Consider the following 24,203-nt stretch of genomic DNA (forward strand, 5'->3'; position numbering starts at 1 on the left):
GAGTGCGGGCGAGATCTGTCATTGTGATATCTGCATCGCTTCAACTGCAGCAGCAGGGGGGCAATGAACATTCAATTAGAAGCAAGCGTCCACGCCCCGCCGTCAAAATGACATGCCGTCCAAAACCTGCTGCCTGTTTTCACTTCTGTTTCTGCAGCTTGTTTCAACTGCACGGACCAAAAGGCAAAGGCAAACCCCTTGACGGTACCAACATAGGCATCGGCTTGAACGTTCATTCGCCCAATGGTAGATTGGTCAATCTTTTCTGACTAGTTTGTCTCTCCGATGCCCTCGGCACATCAATGGGATGGTGCAGTGGGAATAATGGAAAGGAAACGCGTCGAGGACAAATGAGCTTTGAAACGATACAGATTGCAATGGGCATGTAATAGGCATCCTAGGCGAGAGAGAAGAGAGAGAAGCAGACATACTTTAGCGGCTTAGAGTCCTATGGCGGATATGCCACTGCAACAATCTCGCTCGTCCAGCAATTGTCAGCCTATTTCGCGCTTTCTTGTTGTCTATCTAGGTAATAGTAAGAATATTAGCATAAGGTGAGGCATCTACTCATGTTGGTTGACGCTCATGTCTCACCGGTTCTCTTTCTTTTTTTTTTTTTTTTTTAATTCTCCCTGCCGTCGCGCTTGGTGGAGTAGTCGCCGGTATATTCGACGCTAGACAGAGCTGTATTGAGTGATAATCGTCCGTAGAATGATAGGAATGATTCTAGTCACAATGTTGAGATTGCCTGGCAGCGAACATTTTATACCCGTAGCCCTCTTGGCCTTGCGAAACCTCATTCATCGCCAATCCAGCAAATGGGCGTGTAATGAGAGTCTACTGCTCTCCCATAGATGGATTCAGGTACCTCTGAAGCATATCGACGATGCATGTGTGGAGCATTTGGGTGTACATCATATCTAACCTCAACGGTCACCAAGCATGGCGAGCGAGGTGATGGGTGTAACTGGGCGGTAAATAGACCCAACATGTACTTGCCATTTGCACAACGAGGAGACGACACTGGCCATGGAAGTCTTCACTTGAGCTCCCGCTCTGGTGAGAAGACTACAAGCGGACCCTAATCTGATGTTGTGAGAGGTGTGAAGAGCATAGTCGAATTTGACTACTGGTGCCGTTACCACGGTGGAAGGGTGGCACGCGGATTCGCATCCGAGGATGTGAATCCATGGCAGGGATATGATAAGGTTCGGTCCTGCGAGCAGTCGGTGACTAGTCCCACGAGAGCGAGGCAGGCATCCAGAACATCGTATACGAGCACTCGTAGTCAAGGTGAAGGAGAGTCGACCAGGCACGGCACACGCATCGCTGAGCACGAATGCGCCACTTCGGCTCTTGAAAACGGGCTGACAAGTCCAAGTGGCATTTTGCAGTCACGGGTCAGCCATGCCAGGGACCAATTCGCAGATCCCAGCACGAGAAAAGAGGGCTAAAAGAGAGCTGGCTCCTACTAATCTGGGTTCGCTCTCTTTCTCGGGGATTGAGGGACTGCTAGCATCATAATCGGTGTTCGTAGCGTGAGCCCTGAGCGTGGAGAATCGCCATGTCAGGGCGGCAGTTGGAGCTCGCGCCGTCTCTCGTCCTGACCCGCGAGAGGGGAGTGTGGTGACAATGGGCGTCCAAAGTGAGAGTGAGAGCTGGAGGGGGCGTATGTGCAGCACGGCGATCGACACAGGGGACGGGGACTCGGGCACCTGAATTTGCAGGGGGCTCGTTAGCCCAATGACGGCGCGAAGCTTGCGCGCTTGTAGCGACGCCGTGCTCAGTCCAAGATGGAGAGAAGAGAAGAGAAGGGCGTCAGACAGACAGACAGACAAACGGTGATTGCAGGTGAAGGAGAGGACAAGAGTATCGCAGAGTTTTGCCGTTTCGGAAGATGGTAGGCGAGCAGCGTGGGCGGTGGGCAGGCACTTACCCGGCACAAATGAACTCCAGTGAGCTCTAGGTTAGCACTGCAGCGCTGGGGAATGGACGACAGGTGCTGCACTTGAACACTACTGCGATACCTGAAGCTCCGGATTCTTGTTCTAGATTTATTGAAGCTAGAGAGATGTTCTATGAATATGAAGCTCCAGGCTACGGGCTTCAATATGACAAGCTACTGTACTCTGTAGAGTGGTGGCAGCTCTGCTGGTAGGCTAGTGGGCTCGGTAGCATAGAGGCTGCTCAGCTCATCCCAGGTTCGGAGATGCATGGAAGCGCTGCACCCATTGGGAGGAAGATATATATCAAAGCAAATGCAACCATTCACTACTTCAAGATAACACGCAAGATCTGGCGAAAGTGTTCTCACCAGGACCAAGACCGGGGATGATGTCTTGCAGAATACATGGATACCTACACACGAGTCCCTCTCCTCATAGGGAAGACACCGAGCAGTAACATGTGCTCCTTGGACGCTTCATCCCTCCATCCCTCTATCCCAGCTTCTCAAGGATCCTCACCTACCCTGTACGTGTACGCGAGCACATGCAAGTGTTGAATCACAAGCAGTGGCGGCTTTTGCATCCACCTCCACCATGGAACCTTGAAAGACAGACATCTCCACGATCCCGAGCACAAACACCCCCCTCTCACGCAGACGGCCGCGGCGATGAAGCAGATACCCGAAAAGGGGGGTAAGTCGTCGGTCTCTGGCGTCAATCCGTGTCTTTCCCCCATTGTCTGGCTCTCAACCATGCCTCAATCTGGTAAAACCGTCGCCGTCTGACATTCTCTGTCTCTTGTCGCGCCTTGTGTATCCCCATGGGTACGCCAACCCCCTCCCCCCAGCTCTGTGCTTGATGCCACTATGCCACTGCTCTTCTGCCGTTATACTAGTACTTTGTATGCTCCGGCCAAGGCAGTAAGCGTCAATGAAACCGCACCAAGCTTCCATCTCTCACTGCCAGCAGTTTAGTACATGTATGTGGCACCTGGATGCTCCCGAAGGCCCATCCACACGGCTTCTCCACTCCTCCCGAAAAACCTCCCGCGACAAAAGTCACCTCTTTTTACCAATCATGCCGTCCTGTTGCCATTCCACAACGTTTATTTGTCTAACCCTCCACGAGGCAGTGCGAGCAGGACAGTTCTCTCCTTGCCACGGGCTCTGAGTCCGGGTGGGCGGCCTCAGCTGGAAACTGCTCACTCGCCATGAGGAAACAGGAACGCCATGTTCGGGATTGTAACACACTGCTGCGTGGCCATGCGGGCCGTGTTTCTTACCAACCTTGGAGCATCCGTGGATGATGGGGCCAAGGTTTTGGCGTACCCGGGCTCTCAACTAAGAGGAGGAGACTGGATGTACTAGGCCTATCGGATGGGCGAAAGGATCGAAACCTTACTTGAACCGTCATGGCTGGCCAAGTGCATGCAGTAGGATGCAGATAAAATGCTATAGGAACTCGTTTCTACCAGAATACTGCGTGTTTGTCGTTGGTTGGATGGCTGGTGGTGCTAACGAGGCCGGGGTTGCTCAGCTGGGAGGGCGCTTTAGCATTTGCTCTATTGACCAGTAGCTCTGCAGACATCGTTTACGACGCATCACGCTCGAATTACAGACATGACGACTGATTTGTTATCCTCAGGATCGTTATGCCACATTTGTTCGTCTAGACTTGCATGTTACCGATGGGTCCACGCAGCAACTGCATGCTCTATATCGCGACACTAGTGAAATAGATACGTAGAAATCTCCTATTCGCAAGACCGTTTTAACGCCCTGTGTTATACTTGAGTATATATACGCTTTATTTTAGTTCGTAAGAGAGCATTATCGCTCGATATTGTAGTGCCCATGGTAATGCATGTGGAGGTGGTGCTCACACCTTACACTCACTTCTAGTGGGGGTTCACTGTCTCCTGCGAATACAGCGAGTGACTTTGTAGATTACATTTTCCATTCATTTCAAAACTGAACAGATTGTACATGTCAGCTTCTTTTTTGCATTTCTCCTTCTTTCTCATTTTAACAAAGCAAGGCCGTTGATAGGCCCCTCTTAACACATGGGGAATTGACAGAACAAAATCCAAATTTCTTGTATAACCACCCCTCCAACGCTTCTCCACGCGCGAGTACCAAAACCGCTTCTATTCATATCACGGCAACAACCCGAAATCCTCGAGGCGAGGGCATGGATGAGGAAATACCAACATGGATGAGGCTCTTTGCCCTCTACAGATCATGCACATTGAAGTCGTACGCACATCTTTGTACGCAGATCTCGCGCGCTCCCTGGCGCCCACTGTCTGATTGGCACGCTGGCCCTCCTGCCGTGGCACCTTGCATGTCCTCCCAATGGGGTGGATTGGCTGGTGTTGTACCGGTGCGCCGGGTCGGACAGTGCCTGTGTCATTGGGGGCATTGGGAAGATCGCTAGGAGCTGAAAAAAAAAAAATTAAAACAGAACGATGGGTGGTACCGAATCGCGAAAAGGCGGGCGAGTTCTGAGCCAGTGCGAGTGAACCGTCACACCCGAAAGAGAAGAGGATGAGCAAGGTCGGCCCTCTAACCGGCCGGTCTGGCTGTCCCCCTGTGCCAACCCATGCTGGAAGTGTCGTCATGATGCCTGGGAATGGACGGTTAAACTAGCCCGGTTGTGGGCATAATTCATCGGCATCATTTCTCCCTGGGCCAGTCGTGTTTTGTTGTTTCCAACCTAATCTAAACCTGAAGGCTGCGGCTTTTGGTAGGGGCAAGGAGCTCCCTCGCACTAGCAAATGCTACTATCCAGGCCTAAGACGAATCGAGATTTGTGGTAGGAATCGTAGATCCCTGTCGACCCAATTCCATTTTCGAGAACCCTTGCGTCGATGGGGTTTTGGTGCTTGTAGTGGGTGGGTGGGCTAGCAGATTGCTTTCAGGGGGTGGATATCCCGCCCAAGCTGAAGTTGACGGCTCCAGCTGAAGGCTTGGGAGAGCGTCAACATTCACTTGTTGGTCATACCCTGATTGCCTGACTCGATTCCCCCGGCTCTAGCTGAAGATGAGAAGGGTCCCGAAAAGCGCGATGCCGAGGCACTGTTTCGCGGCACACGACCGAGGCGACGAGATGCTCAAAGAATTCCATGTACAAGAGGTAGGTATATGGACAAGGACATGTATTACTCCACTTTGCATGCCGATGACAAATTCTGGTAGGATAGCGCTGGTCGCTTTTTCTCTGAGGATTACAAGGTACATGGTGTAACGAATTCTTCTGCTTCTGCTTCCTCTCCTTGAGCTCTTAGTAGCTGGCCTTGCTTGGTTCGTGCCAAAGCCCCCAGACGACATGAGTTTCCCCATTGGGAATGCCTCTACGGGTGTACGAGTACTCGTAGCATCAAAATCCTCCGTGTTTTGAAACCACAGACGAGAAGGACCTGCTAGCTGATTCAAACTGTCGCAGCCCCAACCGAACAGCCGGGAAAATGGTCTTGACGATGCACAGCTTACATGTACCTATGCAACCATCATCTAAAAAAAGGGAGCTGGGGGGGCAAGAGAGAGAGAGAGAGTCAACATAACCGCCACCGTTGTACGGCATGAAGCTCCAGTCGTCTTAATTAACAGCTGAGGGTGGGGAACCGTCGAGGTTGACTCGCTCTTTTAACCGGACCCGTTCGGCGACCAAGATGCAGATATACGAAGCACATCCCCTTTGTCACTCTTGCATCTTTCGCCTGTTAGCAGGCCTGTCCGTGATTTTGACCTACCACGTGCCGGCGCGAAAAAGAGGCGCTTAGATCAAAGGGCTAGTCAACATCCCGGCCACGCCAGCCCTGAAGCCAAGCTTGTCCTCGTCGCCTATCTTGGGTCCCCGGAACGTCTGTTTACGACAAAGTACGTTTCCTCATCTCTCTGCCCCCCTAGGGTCCTGTGCCCATGCGGGTGCAGTTCCTGCGGCCGGGACGCTTGCCTGACCACTCGCAATTATACATCATCTCCTGCATCGTGGTCTTGTCTCGATCCTGCAGCATCGCGGCCGGAGCCAAAAAGAGCTGAAGTGTTGCCTTACATTGCATGCTGGCCCCTCACTCTTCGCCGAGATTCTGTCGGTCCAGAGACAAGATAGCCTCACAAGTATGTACGTACGCATCTGTAACATCTCATCAAGGTTTGAGCGTGCGTGCGTTGTGGCTGGAGGACTATGTGACGCCAATCCTGCAGTCACCGATTTATTGGTTGGGCAGCAGGCCCACCCCTCCCGTTAGTTTGCATCAGCCGCATCTTACAGCAACTGCTGTGGGTGGCGTTGGTTGGGAAGCAACAGCGAGTATGAGAAAGCAATGGGTATAATCCACAGAAGGCATCGTAGCGGTTTGTTATGCAAAGAGCTGGCTCCAAGTTATGTACATGTATACTACACGTTAAGGTATTACTCTGTCCATCATAAAGAACTTACATTGAAGGCGTATATCTATGACAGAGAGATGTGGGGGGATTTACATACACATCAACAGATGAGGAGGAGAGGAGGGAGGGGTGCAGCAGCAAGAGGGGATATCGACTATTCCCGCGACACATTAGTTACGTACGCCTAGTAGTGACATGAGATGAGAGATTGTGATGCTGCGTCCCGGTTGGGCATATCATAGACGGGACGGTTTGATTTCTCGCTCCATGCAACGTTCCTATTGGCAACGACCCGGCTGGCTAACGCAGCTAGCCCGGCCCTCTGCGGCCCTTGGGATGAAGAATCCGTGCGCAACCATACGCTCGGGAGGGCTTATATCCGGCATGGATGATGCAGTCTGGATGCAATGGACAGGTGCAATCTCCATCGCGGCAGCTTGAGGCCTACATACGCGTAGGGACCAACCATACTCGTAATGTGGAAGAGTTCCACACTTTTGGTATGTGGAGAAGCAGCTGACTATTACCATGCAATCGGACAAATTCCGACATCTATCAAGTTGAGCCTTACCAATACGAGTCCATCGCGATGGTGCTCGTGAGTACGGGAATGCTGACGCGGCTCTGCTTTCTCTGGGTGGATCAGAGGAACCGAGTTGGTGGCGAGTGCATGTATGAGTGCCCCCAAAGTGCCCCCAATCTTTATACGTGTTAAGGTTGTAGTTTGGCATCAATTCAAGACATGTACTTATTCTAATCGATGATCTCATGGTTCCATTCCAGGTTGAGACAATCCCAATAGAGCTTCTAGTAGGCTTGAGGTATCGTGTTCAAGACGGGCAACGCAGATGACAAAACTTAGTATAGATGTAAAGCTTCTAATTGATGCGCAATTGCCCCAATTGTACAGGGTAGCTCAAGATATGCACTCGGCATTTGGATTTACTCGTCATCGCCATATCAATGTCCATGCCTGGACCTCTGCGCTCGGCACTCGCGTCAAGTGGAGGCCGAGATACCACATCTTAGAGCCAGTTCAAGGTTCACTCTTAAGCATGCCAAGAAAGCGGATCACAATTCCTTATCCCGGTACTAGCATCTTCCCAGTAGGTTTACTTGGCATCAAATTCTCCGTTTCCTGGATAAGCAATAGGGCTGATATAAGCCAGCATCGTCCTGGATCTAAGCTGTAGAAAGGCTGCTCTACGGCTGTGAGAGGAATACGTCAGTCGAGGGGACCTGGTGGGCTGGCCCATGGACAGTATTCGAGCCTTCATTCTTCTCTCGGAACTCTCATGAAATGGTAGTGACTACCATGTGGCAAACCGCGTCCTTCAATATTGATGCCGTTGACTGGGCAGAGCATACATGCACTCATGATAGGGGGGAAGCTATCCCAAAGAACCTGGACAACTACTGCAGCCCCGTGCCCCCATAGCGGGTCAACCTTGAGAAAAAGGATCCCGATGCACGAAATGTGGCTGCTAACATTCAGTTAGACCGTGGGCAGTACACATACATGGGAAGGTGGGAGCCCACCGGCTATACCCGAAGAGACGAGGACGGTGCTGTACAGTTGCAGTGAAGGCTATCGAATCAACAGCCGCTAAAGACGCTCGTCATATATCATATCAAAGAGGAAATGTGATATATTGGCTACATGTCACGCGTGTGCTGGGTACATCCTTTGGTCTAGCATCGGCCTCATTACATACCTACATCTCGAGGCAATCTCACTGGTCGACTGGACTTCTGCCGCAACTATGACGGTGATGGGCCCGGTATTCTCATCCGTGCCGCCTTTTGACTACATCTCGGGTCAGATAGGGATCAATACTTGATTGACAGATGATGAGCAAGGAAATGTGACTCTATGCTGCGGGTATTGTACATGGGGGTAACTTCCCAACTCATATCAGTTCATCAATGAGACGACTTTGCTATCCCAATCTATGGGATAGGCTACCCCCTTGATAATACACTCTAGGACAAAACCATGGTTGGCTCTGCTGTGTAGTATCGGTATGTACAAGCCGACGGGCGTCTGTTGGTCTAGTACCTAGCAGGGAGACCGCGGCTGTGCACGTCTCTTCTGCAGGGAGAGAACGGAGCTGGGACGTGTTCAACGCACGGATCTGCTGTAGGGTTTGTCACACACATGCAGATACAAAGATGCCCGCGGAGTCCATTCTGCGACAGCCGAGCACTAACACTCAACATCTAGAGTAGGACGGAGCCGATATATGCGTCTCACGTAAGGGGCAAACAATAGAGACGGGAACTCATGAAGAAAATGGGGATTAGTATCAAGATGAAGACGGTCCTCATCGAGTCTCACTTAGAGCAGAGTACACGGATCGACAGAGACAATACCCCGTACAAGTAGACAGCAGTTCACATGCCGTCTGATATTGTCGTTTGAGAGATAAGCTGTAACTCACATGGCTCTTACGACAAAGTGTCATGTCTCCCACGAGTACTGTCCGCTTCAGATGTACAAGCGTCCTCGTGACGCCCTTAGACACATCATGGGATCTCTTCTTTTTTTACACCAACCAAGAACCTCGGGCTCCATTCCGGGGGAGAGTGATTGGACACCGTCAATGGGGGCGGGGAGGCATTGGGTCAGAATTTGTCACCCTCTTGGTCTCCCATCTGCTTGGCACCATCCCGGGTACAACGATAAGAGTGCGTGTATGAGATGGGGGCTCTACGGGGAGAGATGGTAGGATTCTCTGCGTCATTAGTACAGCCTCTATTACTCCGTAGACACAAAGTACATGTACGTGGTTGTACTCTATACGGCAGGTCAAGGTCACCGCAAAGCCGTAGCCAAGTTGCCCAAGGCAAGGCAGAGCGCATATCGCCCCCATCGGCGGTAGGCAAGGAAGGGGGCAAGAATGTCGGCCGCCGCTCGTCGGCCGTAGGAGAAGCAAGAAGCAATACGTGAAGGATCGAGCCGGGCGGCGCCTTTGGCGGGCTTAGAGAAGGATAACGCCGACGACCAAAGCTCCTCTTTCAAGCTTCAATTCTTCCCCCCATGTTAAGACTTGGCATTTTCGGCCTTTGAATTAAAAGCGCGAACCAATACTCGTGCAATACGGACATGTACCAGGATATGAGGAGGGGTCTGGTGCGGACTGGAGCGGCTCGAGCCTGCGCAAGAGCACGTAATGCCACGACTACCTGCGCAAGCAAGTACCTGCTACCTGGTCCAGAGTACCTCCATCTGGCGTCCGTAGGCTGGGGGCCTTTCCGGTGAGGCGTGGAGCGCGCGCGATCTTTTCGTCGTGATCGTGGGCTCGTGGGCGGTAGACAAGCCTGTGCGATCCTTGCCGCGCTGCGGATGACGACAAGGGACCCCTAATTGCTCTAGCGCAGGTCGCTGGTCGATGTTGGGACCAGGCCATTGGTATCCGGCTGTGTATGATGACTTCCGCATCGTGCTGGCAGGGGTGGGATTGAAGGCAGATGATCGCAGGGGGTGTGTCAACTTAGTGAACAGGGGGGCTGGGGTGTGTGTTGTTGATGAGGGCCGGCAGTCATTGAAGTCTCTACGTCCATCTCGCTGCCTGTGGATACTAATGCCCTCCCTTCAGTTGAAGGGAGAAAGAGAGTAAGTGAGTGTGGGAAGCCCCAATGAGTAAAGGGCAATACTACAACTCTCACTATACTAGTCATGTCTTGCCCTACAGCGGCCTCTGCCGCGTCCGACTGAGACACGGAACTGTCAAACAAGGCCAGCGCTTGTCTCAGAGAGCCCACTGGCACTTCTGGTCCGCAATACAGTCCGGACGGCGGCCATAAGAAGACACTTGGAGGGAGAGGCACGCCGTAAATGGCGATACAAGTTGACTCAGGGCATCCCAATTGGGCTCGTGAGCATCCATCTCTGGAAATCCAGCTAGCCACTAGACCCGAGGCAGGCCCTTTTGGTCTCTTTGGATCTGTGGTGTCTCGCCCTTTTGTCACGGCTTGATGAGAGACAGAATGGGGTAATCTTGCATGCTGTGAAGAACATCTGGCGGTGAACACGATCCGGAGACCTCCGTGCGGCCCCGGAGGATTCTTGACGGTAGGCAGGCAACAATCACATACATACATGGTGTAATATCGACAAACCATTTCGCATGTAATGTACCCATGCCTACAAAGGGACCAGACGGATCGACTACCAACAGGAATGCTTGTACTACCTCGGCCGCCGCCAAGGGAGCGGAGTGGTGACCATGAAATTACATCGACTAATAGCCCTAGTTTAGTGATTGCCAGTCCTAGTCTACGGGGCTTTTCGCGTCAAGCTTTTTTTTTCGCCTTGCTGCTCTGATGTTCTCGCAATGTGAGGGATGGGGGAATAAGCGAAAAGCGGCTCGCGAAGTTATTTCCTCCGCAATAAGCAATCGGCGACGCTAAACTTGCTAGTTGGATCTCTCCGACGCCATCCATCTCTTGCTGGGAAGGGGAGAAGGGTATCCTAGAGATGAATTATGGAGAACCCCGTATCTCCTTGTAAGCTGGCAAGGATGCCTGAGATGATTAGAAGGAGAAAAGGAAGGGCAAAAACTCTCCGTGCTTGTATGGTGACGTCTTATTCGGTGAAGCTGGAAATGAGCCTCGTTATTTCAGCTGGGGAGCTCTTCCGAGTTCTTAGACCCCCGTTCCGCCTCAAGCGCGCTTGAGTAAAGTCCGATATAGAATTGGATGCTTGCTGATATGGGAGAGTACACGTGAACAAGGTTCCGAAAGGCACTCACAATAAGCATCGCCCAGAGCTACGCCACGTCAGGTAGAGGCAGGGCGAGGGCATGTAGGGCGTTTTGGCCTAGGGGCAACGGCAACTCCATAGGTGTTTTCGTTTACCGCTGACCACCGAGGATTCATGTTACATGCTGACAAGGCCAATGGGCCTCGGCCATGGCGAAAGCGATGGGGGTGCTTGACTGTATCACTCCTTTCGGGTGATGAGAGGTGCGGATCGAGTCAAGATTCGACCGTGAATCTTGGTGGCGTTCTTTGTGCTATTCGTTGTGCTACGTGGCTTGACTTGGTTCATTCAATAGCCACGGAGCCAAGGTTTGGAACTTGCAAAGTTGCATGTAAGCGGCAGCCGGTGAAGCTGAAGAGCAATTGTTGACGAGACCAATCAAATGTTGCGACTTCAACTCCATTGGCGTTGAAGTAAACTTGTAGGTCTTGTTGAACAATGCGTCTGCTCGGCAAATATGAGAAAACTTGCTAATGACCAAGACCAGCTAAGTTTTCTCGACGACGACAGAGTGTGAATCTGGTGGTAATTTACAAAACCTTCTGCTGTAGTTACAGATAGTGAACTAGATGTAGCTGAAAGTTTTCATATCGGCCCAAAAGGGGTAGTCACATATAGTCCACAGAGGAGCTGCGTGTAACGATAAATACTGGTCATAGAAGTATATCAATATATATTACTGAGAATATTTGGGTTATAACATTCTCCAACGTCTTCACTATTGTTCGGTAACATTTGGTAATTGTAAAATGTATCTATTAATTTGATTCATCGCTTTTTGTACAACAGTCTTAACATCCAAACACCCGTGTCACACTCGCTTCAACCTAAGTTGCTACAACCAGTCCTTCCTGCAAACCGCGAATGGCCACCATAGCTCCCCAGGCACCCGGATCAGGTGGCAGCTCCTTACTCTCGCTCGGCACGCCAACATAAGTTGCTCTGCCCAATCTAGGCTTCATCATCTTGGTTGCGTCTGCCCCATCCTCAGCCGCCTTGACACCGCTGTTAAAGCCAGACTCTCCCATGACCGCAGCAAAGGGGATCAGAGTATCCATGACGGTACGATCGCCAACCTTGGCTGGGGTGTATCGCCGGAGGTTTTCGAGGGCAGTTCCAAGAGCAGCGCCCCAGAGAGCGACTGGGTTCTGGGCCAGGCCAATATTCTTCTCGACAGCTGCGCGCAAGGAGACGAAGAAGATGCCTAGGATGCCGCCCAAAGTACCGCCCATCTTGCTCTCCACAATGTCTTCGAGCTCTAGGAGAACCTTGACGACTGATCCGGCCTTGGCAAGTCCAGAGTCAAGTGCCGTGAGAAGGGCTGTGGCACCGGTCTTGAGCGTCTCACCACAGTCTCCGTCTCCCATTACAGTATCCCACTTAGTGAGGTCAGGCTCGGCCTTGATAAGAGCTTCACAAGCGTTTCGAAGCATACTTTCCAGAAGAACAGGATCGATGGCCAAATCCCTTCGCTCATTAACCATCTTGATCTCCTCCTTTGGCGGCTGAACAAGTTGTTGCTGCCGAGTGCGTCGTTGAGCCTGGGATCCAGCCATGGATTCCCAGAACGTAGTTGTTCTGACGTCAAAGAAGGACTTAATTTCTTCGACAGAGTAGCTGCAGTTCTTTGCTGCCGCTGTGACGTTGATAACGGATACAGAAAATGCAGGAGCGTTGAGAGATGTTTCGAGAAATCCGGCACATATCCGAACAGGCTCAATCTTCCATTCCCTTGAAAGCTGCTCCAAGAGTTCGTCCACCAGTGCGCCCATCTCCAAATGTGACATGCCGCCAAAGTTGCTGACGAGCAGCATGACTTCATCTCCAGTGGCAAAGTTCACATAGCCGCGCTCAGGGTCCTTTTCATCTAGACAGTGCTGTAGAATTTGTCCGACAAGTTCAGACGCTGATGGTGCAGGTGACAGCTTCTTATAACCGGGTTCATTGTGAGGGCCTGTGCCGAGTTCAACCTCGTTCTCTTGCAGCATGCCATGCTCTGCGCGACCAGGAACGTGACAGTGGTCCAAAGTTGCTGCAATAGACACAATCTGCTGTGAGAATGCCACTCCAAGATTATAAACTTCATCAAGAGAACCTCCAGCCCCAGCAGCGCCACCCATGACCTTGAGGACACCAATCTGACCAGCCAATCCTCTGCGACCAACCATGCTCCCGTTTTTGCCAACGGAAACATCGTCACCGCAAATGATAGTCCGGCAGTTGTGGCCCTTGGCATTGGCCTTTTCGTTGGCCAGTCCAAAATGTAAGCAGTCACCAGTGTAGTTTGTGATGACTAGAATGGTGCCCTTGTCACTGGGGACAGCGTCAACTGCTGCAACGATTTGTTTCGTGCTGGGACTAGCAAATATGTCTCCTTGGACAGAAGCTGTGAGCATATTCTTGCCTACATAGCCTGTCCATGCTGGTTCGTGTCCGGAACCACCTCCGCTGATAAGGGCTACTTTGGATTTGTCGTAGGTGGTATCGTACACCACTCTGTTAGTTTCATCTAAGCTCAGAGACGGGTTATAAGTGATGATGCCTCTTAGAGCCTTGTTGACGAGGCCATCAGCTGAATTGAAGAGATGCCTATTTGACATTGTGTCGACGTTGTGCTAGAATTCTAGGTGGGATTGAGCGTGCCGTCCGATTGGAACACAACAAGGACATGGGCAAAAGCAGAGGATATAAGCAGAATGCAGGCTACGAAGACCACCACACTCCCACCACCACACTCCTACATCGGAGCTCCTCGGCTACGGAAGGACGAAAAAAGACTTCCATATCATCGTGATCTCACCCAAGCACCTGTACCACCCACATCCAGCGTCTTTGTGGCCAAGGAGGTCGAGAACCATGATTTGACGTTACCCCGTAACTGCTCCGCCTCCACACCAACAAGCTCGACTGTAAAACAGCAGTATAAAAATACACCTTCTCCGCATTTTTACGTTTTTCTCCACTGCTGTAGACCCTGAAATCCAGAGCTATCGAGTTGGCCCTGCGTGTTCAAGCTTCCCCGTTTGCCTCCCCGTCTGACCCCAATCGGATTTCCTAATCGGGAAATACCGAACATATTAGCCACGGAGAGCGATGCTGCTGTTCAACTTGAGAGGCAGCAACCCCGCAAATACAGCAGTCTGGATGAATCCGAGATGTAATTCATGGAATAGGAAACTCGGATGTGATGCGGATTAGTTGGTGTGGGGTTGTTGGGTGAAGGAAGGCGATGTCAGTTGACCGACTCTCGGATCCCGCTTGAAGCCATAAAGACATGGATGAAGCTCGTTTCTTTGGTCACTACTGAGATGGCTGGAATTTGCGAGTCTTGGGAAAAATTCGAATTTCTGTCTCTCTGATTACTTTCATTTTTGTCTTCCAAAGTTTAACGCCGATTTACAATGGCACCAAAATGGAGAATCGCCATGGGCTGCGATGTAAGTGCACCCGTTTTACACGATTGCTCCTTGAACCAAGATCAGATGAATTTGATTCGTGAGAGAACACTATCATCATCTATATCATGGATATGACTTTTCTTTAATTATATGAAGGATCAGCGCCCCAGACTAATACCCATAACCATCATATAGGATGCTGGCGTTGGCTACAAAAACACAATCAAAAAGGACTTTGAAGGCGACGCCCGCGTAGGCGAAGTCATCGACGTAGGATCCGACGAAACTTCAGACAAGACACCTTATCCTCTCCGGGCCGCCGCCGCCGCTCGCCTCGTCGCCGAGGGCAAAGCTGATCGCGCTCTGCTCATTTGCGGCACTGGCCTAGGCGTCGCTATCTCGGCCAACAAGGTCAAAGGCATCCGGGCAGTTACGGCACACGACAGCTTCAGTGTCGAGCGCAGCGTCAAGAGCAATAACGCACAAGTATTATGTATGGGAGAGCGGGTCGTTGGATTGGAAGTCGCGAGGAGGCTGGCTACGGAGTGGCTAGACTACGAGTTTGATCCGTTAAGCGCGAGTGCTAAGAAGGTGGAGGAGATTGGACAGCTGGAAGTGTAATAATAGAAATGATTAATTGTGTAATTCTGTTTCATTCAATTGGTGCCTAAAAGGGGACAGATGTGTGTAAGAGACTGGAGGTTCGGTAGAAAGTAAACTGGGATACTGGATGTGGCAACGCATGCACATGCAGGGACAATCCGAGCCTGGAAAACATTAAACTTGTTTCAGCAAAGGCAGAGAGCACTAACTGATTTTGTGGCGTTGGCAAATACCGAGTATAACTACGGGTAGGTACTGGTGGATAAGAATGAGAAATGAGCAAGTCTCGTGGGCATGGCTGCTTTGGTGTTTCCGACGAAATGTTCATGGGACCGACCTATTTGGGCGAATCGGGATCTTGTAAGTGGGAGTGAAAAGTACGAATCGTATCCTCGTATACTGTACATTTCTTGCTGGTGTAAGCAACACCCGCAACCGGAGATGATGCCAAATAGCCGCCGCCTTACCGGCATCCCAGAAGTGGAATGGGCGGGACGGAAGCCGGTTGCGCGGGGGAAGTTTTGCTTGACCCGCTCGGTGAGGCGGCGTGGATGGAATAGCTTGGATCTCAGGAGCTTAGCTCTGGATTTGCTTGCTTCTGCTGCAGCTGTTGTTGCTTCTGTTGTTGTTGTTGTTTCTGTTTCTAGATATTGTATCTGGCCATCACCACTTTGACAATTGAGACTCGTGCTTCGGCAACTCCGTTACAATGTCCAATCCCACGCCCAGGCGCCGCCTCGTCGGCCTCTCCACCAAAATGTATTTTTCTCTCCAGCGAACAAAGGACTTTATGGATAGCTTCATTTCCAAGCTAGCAGCTGTGCCGCAAGAGCTCTTATCCAACATCGACATCTTCATTATCCCCGACTTCATCTCCCTCACCAACACAATCGCGCAATTAGAATCAAGCCCCGTCCCCATATGGACCGGCGCTCAAGATTGCCATTGGGAAGACCAGGGTGCTTTTACCGGCGAAGTCAGCCCCTCGGTATTGAGCAGCGCAGGCGTCAAGCTCGTGGAAGTCGGACATGCGGAGCGAAGGAGGATTTTCGGTGAAGATGATGCCATGGTTGCGAAAAAGACTGCTGCGGTGAGTCGCAATGGCATGATACCGCTGGTGTGTATTGGAGAGAGAACTTCTGGCGATGTGCATGCTGCCGTTGATGAGTGTCGCTTGCAAGTTGACGCCATCATGAGCTCTGTGGCCGATGAAGCAGAGGTTGTCCTGGCCTATGAACCTGTTTGGGCAATTGGAGCCAGCCAACCTGCTGGGGAGAAGCACATTCTCGATGTCGTTTCTGGAATTCGAAGCTTAGATTCCGTCAAGACGAGGACGGGGATAACGAGAGTGCTGTATGGAGGCAGTGCAGGGCCAGGTCTCTACGAGAAGTTGAAGTCCGGGCTGGACGGGTTGTTTCTGGGAAGATTTGGACACGATCCGCAGCAGTTTATCAAGACGATACAGGAAGTGGCTGAAGCATGAAAGTGAGAGAATGCCTTGTGCTTCTTTATGGATGGCCGCTGGCCTAATTACGAGCTGGACATCCTACAATCTATTCTTCGATGCTGGGTCATGGGCGAGGATAAGCTTGGCCTGTGAGAGCTAAACAAAAATGACATCAACCATCTTGTAGAGTGAGCTCAATAACTCGACAGGAACTTCAGTTACGAGATTTTCTCATCTGGCGCCCGTCTCTTGAATCCTTCAACCACCCCATACATTCAATTCAGGTTTAGGGCATTCTCTAGAATACACAATTCGAACCCTCAATCCACATATTCCCACATCAAAATCTCACTTCTCGCATCTATCCTCAATACAAGCAACATCCCACGATAACAAAATTCTCTCAAATCGCTAAACCGGGTCGTGACGGGCCAAGCCCGGATACCCCCGGCCCATTTCCGCCCGGTTGACGTTGTGACAAGGAGCCGACATCGCCGTCACTATGATATTATCGAGAGCCGATCGACTGTCATTTACCCCTCCTTTGAGACAAGCTTTAAAAAACTCGAGTATAAATTGAGGGTTGAAAATGGCGCAGAACTCGAGCATTTTTCTTCCTCTTCTTACTACACAACAAATCGTTCTCGATAAATAATCGAATAACAGATCCAATTGAAAACCAAAAGTATTCAGTGATTTAATTCACAGTTTGTCATTGACACAAACCCAACTGAATCAATTCAATGCATCTAACCATGGCCAGGTACCAACTTACATCATTCGGTACACCTCGTCCAGTCGCCATGGCGTCTTTCGGTGGTAGTCCGTCCAGACGGGATCATGTCTCTTCAGGTAATGTGTATCGCATGAGCCGGTGCCCGCTCTCTCCTTGAATTCACCAACAAGGTCTCTCATGTTACTCTCTCTGTCTACCTCTGATTATAAGAAAGTTCTTTTCTTATAGCAGTCGGCAGATGAAGAGAGACGTTTGAGGCTGGTGAGTGCAAGGAGGGAGCGCGGCTGAGAATATACGGCCCTGAACTTGATCTGGATAATACCAGCGAAAGGATCATGCTTGTCCCCCTTACCATCCTGTCCAGGTTCCTAACCCTCGTAGGTCCATCATGAGTCCTCCCGCCGCCGTCTCGCCCACCCAGCACACTGCTGAGCTTGTGAAGCCTGTCTCCAAGCTGGCTGTTGCTCAGAACCAAGGCCCCCTGGCCAAGACCGTCTCCGAGATGCACGGTCAATGGGACTCGTTCACCTTTGCCCCCATCCGCGAGTCTCAGGTCTCGCGCGCCATGACTCGTCGCTACTTCGAAGACCTCGACAACTATGCCGAGTCCGACATTGTCATCATCGGCGCCGGATCCTGCGGTCTTAGCACCGCGTACGTCCTCGGCACTCAGCGCCCGGACCTCAAGATCGCCATCATCGAGGCCTCTGTCTCGCCTGGTGGAGGTGCTTGGCTGGGAGGCCAGCTCTTCTCCGCCATGGTGATGCGCAAGCCGGCCGATGCTTTCCTCCGCGAGATTGGCGTCCCGTACGAGGACGAGGGCAACTATGTCGTCGTCAAGCACGCGGCGCTCTTCACCTCGACCATCATGGCCAAGGTGCTGCAGCTGCCCAACGTCAAGCTCTTCAACGCCACTTGCGTCGAGGATCTCATCACTCGTCCTTCTTCTGAGGGAGTGCGCATTGCTGGTGTTGTGACCAACTGGACTCTTGTCTCGATGCATCACGATGACCAATCTTGCATGGACCCCAACACTATCAATGCTCCCCTTGTCATCTCCACCACCGGCCACGATGGCCCCATGGGTGCCTTTTGCGTCAAGCGTCTTGTCAGCATGGGCCGTATCGAGAAGCTGGGCGGCATGCGCGGACTCGATATGAACAGGGCTGAAGATGCTATTGTCAAGAACACTCGTGAGGTTGTTCCCGGCCTCATTGTCGGAGGCATGGAGCTCTCTGAGATTGATGGAGCCAACCGTATGGGTATGTTGAAATATCATAAAGCACATACAATCTGTTGAAGAGCTTGACTAACATGGTGATGTATAGGTCCTACCTTTGGTGCTATGGCTCTCAGCGGTGTCAAGGCCGCTGAAGAGGCTCTCAAGGTCTTCGAGACCCGTCGCAAGGAAAATGCTATCTAATGTCATTTATGGGATACGCATCACCAACCTCGTCATTCATTTGCTACTAGTTCTTTGTATGACTGGTCGCTCATTCGATGGAAAGAAGTAAAATCTGAAAAGTAAAAAAAAAAAAATAGTTATTCCGCTGCCAACCAGATTGAATACAAAACTGCAGCTATACTTGCCTACCAATTCCAGTCTTATACGTGACCATGTCTTTCCATAAATAAAACATTAATGGTATCCATGCGTGCTAATTCGAACGTAAAGCTCTATCGTAATGACCAGTAAACGCCAGAGGCCCATCGTGTATATGCCTGTAAGCCTACTCCGTAAACTCCATATTTATGTCGAAAATTCATCAATAACGCTCCTTGCCTGAGTAAACTCCCTGTCTACCTCGACAACCGGCATCTTGAACCCAAATCCTTCTGGTCCGCCCACCTTGATGCCCTTTTCGCTCTTCCAAAGAGGATGCGCGGGCAGAGCAATGACATTGACGTGCAGTCCATATCGCAGATCTTGCGATCCGATTGCTTCGCCGTCCTGTCCCAAAATCGAAATGAGGTCTGGAACTGTGCATACAACCTCTTGCGTCGCCTCGGATCCCTCGGAATCAGTAAGAGCAGCGTAAAGATACTCGTTCTGAAACGGAATATACATGTGCCGGCTGTTTGATGCCGTTTGTTGTTTACTAGCGGCCATTGCATCGCGCTCCTCGTCGTCGAGAGGCGCAATGATGACGGCTCCCATGGTGTAGCCTCCACCGAGATGGCGACGCACATCGACAATTTTACCACTAAAGAGCAGCTTTCCAGCACTCTCAGCGAACTGTTGTATTCTAATGTCAGTATAACTGGAAAATAGACATGGGAAAAGAGTGTGCGAAAGGGGTGCATTTCAACTCACAATGGCGTCAATGTAACTCGTCTTCCGCCTTCTTGCCTGGTGAATAGCACGGCCCAAATACCACGTCTGAGACAAAGTGTTCGGGATTCCGTACTGCTTGACAATCGACCCAGAGAGTGGAGTAGAGCAGGCTGCGCAGCTCAATCCAAGTTCAATGGCTGTTGTTCGCAGTATTGTCTCCAGCCTCTCAGGTGTATCAGTGCTCTATCAAGTGGTTGAAAGTTAGCCACAACGAATTCTCACGCATGTAGAAATCTCCGAAAAGAGTGCTAGACAACGTACCATAACGACGCTAACATTGTTACGAGCATCTGTGAGGACACAGGGGACCAACGAGACGCCGTATACACTAAAGGTGACTGCAATCGATTTCGTTAGTCATTCGTGAACCATGATCTGGGGAGTTTTCGTCTGCTTACCATGATACATTGTAGGATATGCTCGGCCCATTGCATCGCCGTCCACGATGGGGACGTCGAAGTGGGCGCTTGTGGGAAACGACGATAATCCGTTACCACCACCGCTATTCACACGTCAGTCACATATTTGAAAGTTGTAGACATGCCTTTCTTCAACTTACATCTCATCCGGGAGCAGTGCATCAATGGACTTTCCTACGATCCTAGCGGCTGCCTCAATGCCGCTGGGGATCTCGTTGCCACCGGACAATCGCTCGTTGATTACGCTCGGGCTGCCGTACCAAGATCCAAAGCAAACAGAATCGGTATCTTTCAACGCCGCAGGGGAAATAATCCTCATCTTACCCTGGCCCCCGTTCCGTAGTGCATGCAAGCCCTTGAGAAATTCATAATGAGTAGGTCCGCCGCCACCAGTACCGAGAACACCGCATCCCGTAGACATGAGTTCCAGATCGACTTCAGAGACATACCAGACACCATCTCGCACGTCTGGGCGGTATGTTTCCAAGTCCACGTATAGAGATGGCTTCGTAGTGGGCTCCAGGGCATTCGGTACGCTGACCTTCTCCCCTTCGGCCTCTTCTTCCTTGTAGTCTGAATCTCCGCCAAGTGGGGGAGTAGGGGGCGGAGTTGGTTCGTCAGGGACAGCAAGCTTACCCACTGCGCGGACCTGGATTCTGATGGTGGTTTGGGACATGTACTGCAGAGGCATCTTGTTGACCTCAACAATGCGTACGTCATCGGGAGACGCCCCTTTCTCGACTGCCAGGCTGATAGCTCTCGCGCATGCAGCATCGAGCACGTCCTTTTCTTTCTTGTCTCCGAGAATTTCCACAGTGTCGACCTCGCCGGAAACTTTAGCGATGGCAGCTCCGACGGCATTGGCAGCCCCGTGATGAATTGGATGGATACACTTATCAACTCCTGCCAGCTCTTCCGTCACTAGAAGAGCACCACCACCGACAAGTAGTACATGAACCGGCGCGGATGACACCTTCATCTGGTCAATTACTCTTTCTAGCTTCCTCTTGATCTCCATGCGGGCAAGATTGATGGTTTGCTCCGGAACATCCTTAATAAGAGATGCATCTCCAAGATCAGCCTTGCCGAGACCAACCACGACATCTGTCGCCGTCAGTGTGGAACCGCCGAAGACTTTGGCTTGCTTCTTGAGAAAGTGTCCAACAGAGCCGGGACCAACACGGACTGTGCCGTCCTCTTCAACCTCGACTTTGCTCCCGCCTCCCAAGCCGATAGACACAACCTCCGGCATGGAAAAGGCTGTCCGGACAGCCCCGATTTCGACGAACCCGGGGGCTTGCCGTGGAAAGCCGGAGGGCAAGAGGGCACAGACGTCGGTCGTAGTGCCACCAATATCCACCACGAGGACCTGAGGCTCGACTGCAGCGTTAGGAGTGTCGTTCGAGGTCGGTGCAGATTTGTTATCGAGACCGGCGAGAAACGCAGCACCAGTCATGCTGTTCGTGGGGCCGCTGGCAAACGTCTTGATGGGATACTTGGCGGCCGTTTCGACATCGATCAGGGTGCCGTCGTTTTGGGAAAGGAACAGGGGGCATGTCAGCCGCAAGCTGGCCATAGCACGCTTAAAACCATGCTTAACCTTCTCGCCGGTCCTTAGAATGGCGGCATTGAGGATTGTGGCATTTTCTCTTTCGAGGAGACCGGTAGGTCCAATGTCGTGGGAGCAAACTACGCGTAGTTCAGGGGCAGCATCGAGGATGATGCGCCTGCACTGCTCTTCGTGTATGCCATGATGATCAAGCGGTGAGAAAATGCCAACGAGAGCAATGGCACCGATGCCAGCGGCAACGACTGATTTTACGGCCTCACGGATTTGCTCGGGATTCAAAGGGGCAATCTCTCGTCCATCCATCTCCAGCCCTCCATCTAAGTAGTGGACGCCTCCATCCAGAATTCCACGTAGACCGAGGGGGAAATCCGAAAAGGGGGGGATCTGCTTTGTGAAGGGGCCGCACAACCGGAAAACGGCGACTCGGTCCAACCTCCTTGCATCTGCCTCGATGAGAGAGTTGATAAAATGTGTCGTTCCGATTGTAACACTGAGGATGCGGCTCTTCTCAGCCTTTGAGCGGGTTAGCACCTCCCTGATGGCGGCTTCTATGCCACTTGTGATGTCAGGAGTTGTCGTGGCCTTGTACGACGCCAGGACACCGCGTCCCGGTTGGTCGAGGGTCTTGATATCCAGAATAGCGGCGTCGGTGTTGGTTCCACCAACATCGACGCCGATGCGATATAGAGACATGACGCCCGAAGGAAAATCAAATTGCAAAGAGAGTGAAGGTGAAGAAACCAAAGGGCGAAAGGGGGGAGGAGGACAAAGATTTGAATTTTCTCCTTCTTTTCTCCGTAGAAATTCGGTTACACAAAAGAACGCTTTCAACTAGGGGAATGGGAAAATAAATCTGAAGATTCTTTGCAAGCTAAAGGCCAGAAGTGAACAGGACGGCGTGAGGGGCTCATGCTGGAAGCAATTTTGGGGGCGCCGGTTGCAAGTTAGTGCGGTTACGACTTTTTTTTTCTCGAGATGACAAGTTCAGAATGGAGCAAGAAGCGCAACGGCGAAGTTTCGCCCAACGTCTAGTGATGGAGTCGCCGGCGGACAAACCCAGTAGAATTGTCGCCTATGTGGTGGAGATGATCGGCTTGTGGGGGATAAAATGGCCGTTACGAGAGAGGAACAACAGGAGCATATGATTGATTGCACCTCACAATGATCCATAACAAGGCCACGATTCGAAACACGGCCAACTCTGAATCTGGCCCCCAGGCCGGGGCAAAGCTAAAACATTCCGGCTGCCGCTGGCCCTGCAACCGCCGGACGGGTATATGGACGTACTGCGGTCTCACGACACATGGCCATTTAATCATGGCCACCGTGCGCCCTATGAGCGCGTCACACTACCTACAGCAGAAGGCCGAGAGTGTAGCATCGGGGAAAATCACGTCGGCCAAATAAGTTGGCCGATGGCGCCGCTAGAGAGTTCGCCGATCACTGTGTTGTCAGAAACAACAAGCCAGCAGACTCGAGAGATGCTGTCTGAGACGAGCAGAAGCCCAGGCGGCAGCTGCACAGAAGAAATAGAACACAGAGTCGAATCCAGAAGAGACCTTCCAAACGAAGCACCACCCTTCCAGGTAAAACTCATCCGAGGCAACTTGAGCGAAAGGAGGGGGGTGTCAAAATTGAGCCGAAATAAGCAATGCAACCACATGCACGCCCAACTGCATGCATTTATTGATCTCACACCCCTTCAAAACACCAGATATTCACCATCTCGAATGTCTTTTGGGGACCGATCCCCGGATCAATGGGCTGTCAATCAAATGTTGCGCATAAATAGCTCGACCAGGGCTCATCAGGCCAAATTGTGGGGTGAATTTGTCGGTCGGCCTTGATCTTGAATCTGGGAGACCGCGAGGACAGTTTTCCATTGTTTGCGACGCCCGTAGCAGTGAGCCCGCGCTGACTAAGGACGGGAAGCAATTGAATTGCTTCTCGATAACACAAGGAACTAGCATCCAACTTGGTTAAGGGTGGGCGATTGCATTCTGCTGTGAGCTAGCAAGGCGGCGCTATTGCTACTCCGTTCATGTACGTTGGCTGGAGTCGTTTTCCCAAAGGGAGTTTGGCTTACCGTACCAGCGGCGTCCCTGGACCAACAACTCTTGACCCCGGCATGGGCTGACTTGACTCAAGGTCGAAAAGCTAAAAACTTGCTGGGCTGCTCCAAGTCCCCTTTTCTCCATTTCAACCTCCACAAGGGCTGTTTTGTTTCTCGCGGCTGGCACCAGTCAATCACTAGCCAGGCAAGTTCGAGGTTTGAGAAGCTTGCACGGCTCTTCCCGGTCGAGCCGCTTCCGCTGCCGGGCAGATCTTGCAAAAGTGAGGCCTCGCTTGAGATCCTTTTCCCTGGTTTCTCGCCCCACCTCGTGTCACGGTCCAGGTGTTGCTTCTCATCACCGACATAAGGGGCTTCGCTTGCCTGTCTTGTCTGTTGAAGACTTTGCTCGAGGTCCAACAGAAGGCGGCGGATTGTTGCTGTTATTACAGCGTCGCGTACTGAAGTTGTGAGCTGCGACATCGGTCCCCTGTCCGAGAGTCTAATCCGCCATCGAGTCGAGGGTACGCCGTAGCATTTGTC

At 51.5% G+C, this 24,203-nt stretch overlaps 5 protein-coding genes across 5 annotated transcripts; 3 read left to right on the forward strand and 2 right to left on the reverse strand.

Annotated features, from left to right (window-relative positions):
- Positions 1-11,929: 11,929 nt before the first annotated feature.
- T069G_09255 (dak1 domain-containing protein) lies at positions 11,930-13,702 on the reverse strand (the record flags this gene model as incomplete). The annotated part of the gene is made up of 1 exon (XM_056176465.1): positions 11,930-13,702. One exon carries the CDS (start codon positions 13,700-13,702, stop codon positions 11,930-11,932), a length of 1,773 nt encoding a protein of 590 aa, XP_056024943.1.
- Positions 13,703-14,503: 801 nt separating this feature from the next.
- T069G_09256 (ribose/Galactose isomerase domain-containing protein) lies at positions 14,504-15,121 on the forward strand (the record flags this gene model as incomplete). Its single annotated transcript, XM_056176466.1, has 2 exons — positions 14,504-14,539; positions 14,696-15,121. 2 exons carry the CDS (start codon positions 14,504-14,506, stop codon positions 15,119-15,121), a joined length of 462 nt encoding a protein of 153 aa, XP_056024944.1.
- A 691-nt stretch (positions 15,122-15,812) lies between these two features.
- T069G_09257 (triosephosphate isomerase domain-containing protein) lies at positions 15,813-16,586 on the forward strand (the record flags this gene model as incomplete). The annotated part of the gene is made up of 1 exon (XM_056176467.1): positions 15,813-16,586. The coding sequence occupies one exon, from the start codon at positions 15,813-15,815 to the stop codon at positions 16,584-16,586; it is 774 nt and encodes a 257-aa protein (XP_056024945.1).
- A 1,088-nt stretch (positions 16,587-17,674) lies between these two features.
- T069G_09258 (thi4 family domain-containing protein) lies at positions 17,675-18,709 on the forward strand (the record flags this gene model as incomplete). The annotated part of the gene is made up of 2 exons (XM_056176468.1): positions 17,675-18,548; positions 18,615-18,709. 2 exons carry the CDS (start codon positions 17,675-17,677, stop codon positions 18,707-18,709), a joined length of 969 nt encoding a protein of 322 aa, XP_056024946.1.
- Positions 18,710-19,036: 327 nt separating this feature from the next.
- T069G_09259 (hydantoinase/oxoprolinase domain-containing protein) lies at positions 19,037-22,303 on the reverse strand (the record flags this gene model as incomplete). Its single annotated transcript, XM_056176469.1, has 5 exons — positions 19,037-19,522; positions 19,601-19,804; positions 19,883-19,959; positions 20,020-20,123; positions 20,181-22,303. The coding sequence occupies 5 exons, from the start codon at positions 22,301-22,303 to the stop codon at positions 19,037-19,039; spliced, it is 2,994 nt and encodes a 997-aa protein (XP_056024947.1).
- Between the last annotated feature and the right edge of the window lie 1,900 nt (positions 22,304-24,203).

The sequence above is a fragment of the Trichoderma breve genome, chromosome 6 (genome assembly GCF_028502605.1).
Source record: "Trichoderma breve strain T069 chromosome 6, whole genome shotgun sequence".
NCBI classification, from domain to species: Eukaryota; Fungi; Ascomycota; class Sordariomycetes; order Hypocreales; family Hypocreaceae; genus Trichoderma; species Trichoderma breve.